The sequence below is a fragment of the Phoca vitulina genome, unplaced genomic scaffold, assembly GCF_004348235.1.
Source record: "Phoca vitulina isolate PV1807 unplaced genomic scaffold, GSC_HSeal_1.0 scaffold23, whole genome shotgun sequence".
Lineage (NCBI taxonomy): Eukaryota > Metazoa > Chordata > Mammalia > Carnivora > Phocidae > Phoca > Phoca vitulina.
In genome coordinates, this window is record NW_022589726.1 from 9,828,323 (window position 1) to 9,837,406 (window position 9,084).

Sequence of the window (9,084 nt, forward strand, 5' to 3'; positions counted from 1 at the left end):
TTACAAATTAATAGGTATTTGGTCTCGGTTGCTTCAGAGCGTCTCTTTCTTGCCCGGAGATTGCATCTTTCTCGCTCCCGAGCGCAGGGATCTGGCGATTTTTCGCTCCCATGCGCTGGACAGCGCTGCCTGGGTGGCCGCTCTGAGACAGCTGCTCTTTGTCCATCCAAAGAGATGTCCCCACGATTCAGCAGTAACCAGACGAAGTCCCCACGGACTACTGTGGCCCAATTTCCGCCCATCCCCTCTGTGGGAATCAGGCTTTTCCCGGAGAAAACCCCGGGAATGCAGCTCAGAGAAACTAGGCCCCCGCCCCCAACTCCAGAAAACCAGGAGACGCTCCGTTTCCCTGTTGTGGATACACCCGCGGCAGCCAGGGACTGCGTGGCGGGGAGGGGAGGGGGGGGTCCGGTAGGATAACTGAGTGCGTCCTTCCGGTCCTCAGACGTAGGTCGTAGGCAGGTTAACAAATAGCAGGTATCAAAGATTTATTGAGAAGAGAGAGCCTTTTAAGTCACCCCCAGTTGTTGCCCTGGGGTGCGGAGGGAGAGGAGCGGAGCCGGGAGAGATGAAATTCCCGGAGCCAAGTTGCTCAGGGAGTAAAATTAGCCGGGGGCGGGGGGGGGGGGGGGGGGGGGGGGGGGCGGCTGGCTAGTTGCGGAGGTAGAAACCCCTGCTGCAGGGCGTGGGGTCGACCTCCAAGTTCAGGCGCGAGAGCGCGCGCTGGCGCGGATGTGGGCTCGGGATTTCAAGGTACCGCATTAACTACGTCTGTTAAAGTCAAATGAGTTAAGGGGGGCTTGAGGAAATACTGGTAATCCCAGAAAAGGCATGGCACGTCCAGTTCTCCAAGTTTTTGTAAGAGAAGAGTGGGAAAGCGCCACCATCCCGACTCTTAAGCCAAGGAATCGGCGAGTCTCCCAGCCCCACCCCTGCAGCAGTGATGCAAAGAAGACAATCACCGACGTAGAGAGGAGGAAAAAAAAAAGAAGAAGAAGAAGAAACCCCCGGGAGTGGGGAGGAGAGAGGGGAGAGAATAGGCCCGGAGCAGTCTCCAATCACTGGGACGAGAGGGAGCGCCTTCTGGGGAAACGAACCCCACATAAATAATTGAGTTTGGAGCCCAGTGTTTTCAGAGGCTCGGAGCGCACCTCCTGAGCGTCTTCCGAGTTGAGAAAAAAGCGGAGCAGGGAAAGGGGCCGGCGACGGGACCGAGAGCAGCTCAGTTGGCGGTGGGACGCTGTGCCTGCAGACGTTCGCAAGAGGGCCAGCAGAGCCCAGCGAGCCCCGAAGGCAAGGAGCCCTCGCCAGCGGAGGTGGGAAGAGAGCGGGCCTCCTGAGGAGGCGCTGCATGGGCACCATGCGTATCTCCGGAGGCCCCACCGCGGTGTCCGCGGACAACTCCAGCCAGTGGTGGCCTCTGTCCGCTGGTGGTGCCAACCGCAGCCGGGAAGCGGAGGCGCTCGGGGAAGGCCGCAGCCCACCGGGGGACGTGCGCGACGAGGAGCTGGCCAAGGTGGAGATCGCCGTGCTGGCTGTGACTTTCGTGGTGGCCGTGCTAGGTAACAGCAGTGTGTTGGTGGCGCTGCACCGCACGCCTCGCAAGACGTCCCGCATGCACCTCTTCATCCGTCACCTCAGCCTAGCCGACCTGGCTGTCGCTTTCTTCCAGATGCTGCCGCAGATGTGCTGGGATATCACCTACCGTTTCCGCGGACCCGACGTACTGTGCCGCGTGGTGAAGCATCTGCAGGTGTTTGGCATGTTCGTATCGCCCTACATGCTGGTGGTCATGACCGCCGACCGCTACATTGCCGTGTGCCACCCGCTGAAGACGCTGCAACAGCCAACGCGCCGCTCGCGCCTCATGATCGCTGCTGCCTGGGTGCTGAGCTTCGTGCTTAGCACGCCGCAGTACTTCGTCTTCTCCATGGTCGAGGTGGACAACGTCACCAAGACCATTGACTGCTGGGCCACCTTCATCCAGCCCTGGGGTCCCCGCGCCTATGTGACTTGGATGACGGGTGGCATCTTCGTGGCGCCCGTGGTCATCCTGGGCACCTGCTACGGCTTCATCTGCTACCACATCTGGAGCAATGTCCGCGGAAAGACGGCTTTGCGCCCGGGGAAGCGCGCGGAGGGCGCGGGTCGCGCCTTGCATAAGGGGTTCCTGCTCGCGCCGTGTATCAGCAGCGTGAAAGCCATTTCCCGTGCCAAGATCCGCACCGTGAAGATGACTTTTGTGATCGTGACAGTTTACATCGTTTGCTGGGCGCCCTTCTTCATCCTCCAGATGTGGTCTGTCTGGGATGACAAACTTGTCTGGGTCGGTAGGTAGCCGGAGAAAGGAGGAAAGTGCAGAAATGCGGCTGGTGTATGTGTCGGGGGACGGGGGGGGGGGGGGGCCTTTTCATAATAGCCTCTGGGGCAGTAGTTCTTAAACTTCTGCGTGCCTAAGGATGACGCCTTGGGTGAAATTATCAAAAAGGCAGTTTCTGGGGGGTCTCCGCCCCAGACATTTTGATTCAGTAGATCTAGAAATAGGCCCAGGATTCTCCATTTGTAGCTTGCAATGATCCTAAGACAAATCCAGAAACTGCGCCCTAGAGTCAGCCACTCAACTACAAAACAGAATAATGACTTTTTGTCAGATCACTAACCACAGCACTAATACTCTGTTTTCAAGTCTATTGGATTCAGAGAAATATTTCTACGGTAACAACTGCTTTTTGCTAGTTTGTAAAAAGTTATCACAATTAATACAAAAATTTTGTAGAAATGCCTCAAGGGCAAGCATAAACTGATATATTTTTCTAAAGAAAGATTCTTAAGAAATCAATAATTCTAATTTAGCATTTAGTTAGTTTTCCATTTCTTATAATCTTTTAATTTTTTTCTAACAATTACTGTAATACTTTTTTTCTGGTATTTTAAAGCAGGATTATTGATAAGCTCTAAATTTGTTAAACTAATGAATTTTTCTTTCAGCACTAACTTAACCACACAGCTGCAGCCTCTGCGTACAACTTTACAGAGGATGTTCTCTACACCTACTAGCTTGTTTGATTTTAATTCCTCCACAAACTGAAAAAACTAACTTCACAAGAAATCCTCCCCCCAGAATTATTTAATATTGGGTCTTGAAAAAAGTATTTCCTTTTAGTAAGAAAAAAAATTTTTTTCAAATAAAATATATTACAGGAATGTTACCAACAGCAGCTGTAGTTGGGAAATAGGTATCTGGAAAGAACTGTCTCCTTTTGTTATTTGGGATTGCAGTAGGGAGTATATGTGCTATACTTGCATGGCTGTAATATTACTGATAAATATTACAACGTAAATGATATTTTTTTGGTTTACCATTTCCTGTCTTGCTTGATCTTAGCAGCCTCTTAATTATTGTCAGTCAAATAAAAAACTCAATCTAATTATTGCTTTATCAGGATTTAGACATAATTTTTAAAAACTTGTGCATAGGTATGCTGATGATTTTCATTCTTTCTGAATACAGTCTTAGCCATGGATCATGATCAGCTTTAATAGCAGCATCTTAGCACAAAGTCTGATTAAATAACCTGCAATTTATTCCAGTATAGCAAGAGTGAGAAGACCCAAGTTTATATTTAATAATCAAGAAAAAGTGCCTGCTGATTATTCTTATCTTTAGAAAAGGTATATTATCAGTCTCACAGTTCTGTGAAAGGTTATAATCTTTATGTAGTTCACCAGTGCAAATTAGCATAAAATATTTCAAAAACTCATTGGAATTTCCTAAGTCAACTGTTATAATATAATTTAATTGTCCAAACTGCAAAGATAGTTTTCTTTTAAAACCAAAAGAAACCATAGAAAATTAACCAAAAAGAAAAAAAAACCCAATTCCACAAACAACTAAATAATGCATCTTTCAGGGACCTATTACTACTATGTATAGTTTTCTTATTACAGAATATGTTCAATATTAAAAAATGTAAAACTAGTAAACATGGTCCATAATGTCATACTTTTGCCTTAGTTGTGAGGTTGAATACAATTTTGTATATGTGGCTATGGACTTTTGAAATTTCATTGAAATTGCAGCCATTGTGTAAGCGCTGTGTCCATTAGCACATACTAGTGCTAGGATAAAAAATACAAAAATTTTTTAAATAAATTAAGTGATGAATCACTATGTTCTAATCCTGAAACCCATATTACACTCTATGTCAACTAACTAGAAGTTAAATAAAAATTTGGAAAAAAAGAAAAAATAATAAATTACTTAATATTCTTAGCTTCTTGAAAGTCCCATTCATTCTACTGAAATATTTTTAAGTGGTTTAAGATATTTGAATTTATCTCAACACATCTTGCCTATGAAAATATTTTACAGCCAAGCAATTTCCATACACTGACTGATAAACAATATACTTCATTTTCTGTATTAACCCATAACTTTTTGCCACTTTTAATAGTCTGTAGAAAAATGAGTTTATCCAGTGCACAGTAACTTGCATGTGACTGTTTAAATCATCTCCCCCCATGTCTTTTGTACAGAATCGGAAAACCCAGTCATCACCATCACTGCGCTAATGGCCTCCCTGAATAGTTGTTGCAATCCCTGGATCTACATGTTTTTCAGCGGCCATCTCCTGCAAGACTGTGTCCGGAGTTTCTCATGCTGCCGAAGCATGAAGCAAACATTCAACAAAGAAGATTCTGACAGTGTGAGCAGAAGACAGACTTCTTACACTAACAACCGAAGCCCAACCAACAGTATGGGTACATGGAAGGATTCGCCTAAATTTTCCCAGTCCATCAAATTCATTCCTGTTTCCACCTGAGCCCACATTCACGCAGCCTGACTCTTGTAACTGACTTTTGGGTCCACTGGCTGAATCCAGCTAGAAATCAGAACAAGTGAACTTATAAGTAATAAGTGTAAATCGATGTGTTGAGAACAAGACTGGGTTTCTAGTTGCATTTTCACATTGCTATGACCAAAAGTTATGAATTATTTTATATGGGATGCTAATTAAAAAACAAACAAACAAACAAAAAAACCATGCTACACTAAAATTTGCAGGCCTAATTCCCAGGAATAGAAGTTACATTTCTAAAGGAAAAATCATAACCATTTGTTGTCTTTACATTCTGGCTTTACATTCTGTTGTCGGTTTCCTCTCTTTTCTTTTATTACAGACATAACTAAGGCTTGACTGATTTAGAAGTCATACAATGTCGGGGCATTATTTCTGAACAAAGTGAGCTCATCATCTGTCTTAGTGTTTGAAAGGAATTAGAAGAAACTTGAGAGAAATTGTTTCCATCCAATAAAAATGAGTTTATGCATCTGAAAATGCAGCTTCACATGATGGCCTGGAGATGGGAAGGTGCCTTGGACAAGCATGAGCACTTGGGGCATATGGAGCAGGGGATGCCTGGTTCACAGCAGAAAGAGGAGAGTTCTGTTCAATGCTGTAAATCACCTAAATTTCAAAATGATAACTTTAGAACTGGCATTTCCCTCCTTGTTTTAGGTTCCTCGTGTTTTATGGGTTTTGAAAGCAAATTACTAAGATGCTGAAGGGTAGAGAAGATATTGTCAAATGGCCAATAAAACCTTTATTCTCCCCCTGCAAGGCCACTTTAAAGTCAGATTTGTATAAGGAATATCCGATTTTATTAGAAGAGTAGAAATGGATTATACAAGGTACTATGTAGACTTTCTCTAGAACATTGTAAATATGTGTTGACCAGTGTTAGAAGGTGTCCTGTGTTGTGCTGGCTCATGTGTGGGGTGTCCAGATTCTTACTTCATGTTTGGGGTGTCCAGATTTATAAATAAGAGAATCTTCTAAGGAGTGACTCACGTCTGGGTGGCTCAGTCGGTTAAGCGTCTGGCTCTTGGTTTCTGCTGGGGTCATGATCTCGGGGTCCTGAGATCGAGCCCTGTGTGGGGCTCCACACCCAGCACAGAGTCTGCTTGTCCCTCTCCCTCAACTACACACCCCCCTTTGCTCTCTTGAATAAATAAATAAATAATCCTAAAAAGAGTGACAGGATATAGAAAGTCCCCTAGTGCTTAGTTAAAAGTAATTTGGTCTTTCTTTCTAGTCTCCCACCCATCTAACAGTTATATAGCAGAGGAGAGGCATGGTTGGGTGGATGGGGGTGGGAGATTGGGAGAGGGGGGAAACTGTTCTGCACCTAGTATGGTTTCCTTTGCTATTACATGCATGACTTTGACAACTTACTTAAAGATACATAAAGCCTTCATTTCCTTAGCTGTACAGTGAGGTTGATAACACCTCATAGGGTTGTTATGAGAACCAAATGAAATCAAGGGTGTGAAAAGATCTTCATGAACTGACGAGTACTCTGTGAATGTACCAGTTGCTTTTATTATAGTCATAGGGTCTTCAGAATCGCACAGCGTTTTCCTGTTTACTTTCCATTAACCAGAATTTGTTGGTTTCATATCTGGGATATAAAATCCTAAAATTTATATATAGCTCTGCTGATTCATTGGAAAGCATTGCCAGAGGCCACAAAGCCTGACTCCTGCCTAACCAGAGTTTTCCAAATTTAAAGATAGAACTTGCTTTCCTTTAAATGCAGGTAAATCAGAGCCAGCCGAGAGCCTAGGTTTCTTTTATTTCTAAACAGAGATAAATTACAGCATTACTTGGCCCTTCTGACTGCATTTTTCATTAATGCAACCCAGTGTTGTTTTTTTTTTCCAAGCTTTTTTGTCTGGCTCCTTCTCCTTCTTAGAGATCATGCAATTATTTGAGAATACCTCATCAATGTTTTGTATCCCTTAGAGGAAGCAATAATTATTTTAACAGCATTATTGTAGTGTTGTGTTTTTTTTTTAACTTTGTAGATAAGAAGCTGAGGACTGTACAGCCCTGTGAGAACCTAGAAGCTTCAATTTCCCTCCTCTTCATTCTTTTGCCTTTCCAAATTCTCAGGCTCGCTACTCCCTGAATGGACATGCTTAAAAAAAGTTCGCAAATGTTTTATAGAAATTAAGCCCGTAGGTTTTAGAATTCTGTTTTTTAAAAATAGCAAATATGTCTCTTAACGGGCACTGTTGTGAGCCACCAATTAAATGAATCCGTTCTTCATTATTTGGGTCATAACAGTATCTCAGTAACCCTGCCCTTAGGACTCTGTCAGCCCTTGTGACAACTTCCCTTCAACAGTTCAAAACTAAAGTCCTTTTGGTTGGTACGAAGATGAGCCCATCCAGTTCCAAAATAATAACCTCACGTTTTTTGTACAGATTGTTTCAAAATGTTGACGCATACCTTCAAGCAAAACAATTCCGTTTGAATCTTATTTCCAGGAACATCTCTCAAATAAGGCGCATATCAACCTACCCAGCTGTGTTCCCTCCTTTTAAATGCATCAGGAGATAAGATAACACGAACGAGTAGGGGGATACACCCAAAGATCCAAGTGCTGGTTCCGCACTAGGCAAGTAGACAGTTTTATTCTCTGTGATTTAGGCTGAGAACCTTAACTTAGCTAGTTGCTAAACGTCCTTGATGTGATGTACCCGGAAATGGCATTCGTATGTCCCAAAACCATATTCCAAATGGGAAGAGTCCTGCTTATCTATATCAGAAGAAAGGAAACTGCAGGTGGTAAAGAAGAGTGTGCTAGGAAGGAAAGATTCCCCTTTCCTGACAGAGAAGACCTGAGATACTATGCCTAGTGAAGGCTTGCAATCAAGGATAAATGTGTTATATCACCTTAGTTAATTTTGTGGAGTTATCTGTGGGAACACCCTGCAAAAATATAATATTACTGTATCTGTGTGGGTATGGGTAATGTAATCAGTAAACAATCCACCGGTAGGGAGAAGCTGGTGATGTCAGCTCCTGGGCATTTGATAAACATTCATTGTTGATGAAAAAGGAACATTTTAAAGTATGTATTAAGGGATTGATGGGTTAATTTGGGACAGTGTTTTTAAAGTGTAAAAATAACTGTGAAGGAAATCAGTGAAATTCTTCAGTTAAATATATACTTGCCCTACATACAGAATTTCCATCATCATCAAAGGAGTCTCACACCATAAATGAGGGAAGGGTGTGGTTTTTAAAGGGGGAAAAAATCAAGCAGACGTCATAACATCCAGTATCCTCCTAAACTTACTACGGTTCCTAGAATGGACATCAAACACAATTTTAATCTGTTATCACACAAGTAAAGTAATCCAATTAGATTAAAGTTTGAAGTTTTTCAGACTCGAAAACCTGCCTTTTTATAATGCAATTTCGTCCTCGAAGTTTTAAATTACAGCTTCAGAATTTAAGTCTACCCCTAAGGCGTAATTAGAGCCATTGAAGAAGCTGTTGAGCCTAATCCTTCACTCCAAATATCAGAGAGTAGGCTCCTTTAAAATCCTGGTAAACTGGGTCCTTATAGGTTTTCATACTGGAGGCAAGAGCTGTATTTAGAGTAAGGCCAGGGCAGAGCCATCTGGAAGGTACAGAAGCAATCACTCTATCTCTGTCCTCTCCCTCCCTGGGGTCCTTTTAGTATCACTCAGTGCCATTTGCCAACCCTGGGAATCATAAGTAACACAGGACAATAAATATGAGAGAATGAATCTTTATTACAACTTGACCTCAGCCAACTGGAGCAAAAATCTGAAGACTATTCATGAGAAGAGTTATTTCCTTTGAGTCCCAAGACAGACTAAATTCGTTGTTGAGTCACTAAATTGCAGTCATGATTCCACTGCGTGTGTAGACATTTTAAGAATATTGTGGATACGGTAATGGGCACTTGTCCCTAAGTTAGAATCCACAACACCCTGTAGGAATTCAGCAGAACTTAAGTCAAAGTGTATATTTGTTTCCCCTGCCCAAGTCCCAGCTCCCATGGTTTACCAAATCTTCCATGTTTTGACCACAAATGCACCCCACAAACCCGTGTTACCTAAGTATCCACTGCCTGTATGGATGCCTCAAACTGTTAGTTCTTTGTGCTCACCCTTTCCTTTAATATCCAAATAAAATGTCTCAGCCTCATCTCATACATTGTGCAAAGTCTGTGCCTTTCTCCAGGTCTAAGTGGAATCCTGAG

General features: G+C 43.3%; 1 protein-coding gene across 1 annotated transcript; it reads left to right on the forward strand.

Annotated features, from left to right (window-relative positions):
- The first annotated feature begins 762 nt into the window (after window positions 1-762).
- Window positions 763-5,910, forward strand: AVPR1A (arginine vasopressin receptor 1A). Its single transcript, XM_032421052.1, has 2 exons — window positions 763-2,330; window positions 4,537-5,910. Exons 1-2 carry the CDS (start codon window positions 1,352-1,354, stop codon window positions 4,821-4,823), a joined length of 1,266 nt encoding a protein of 421 aa, XP_032276943.1. The 5' UTR covers window positions 763-1,351; the 3' UTR covers window positions 4,824-5,910.
- Window positions 5,911-9,084: the final 3,174 nt, after the last annotated feature.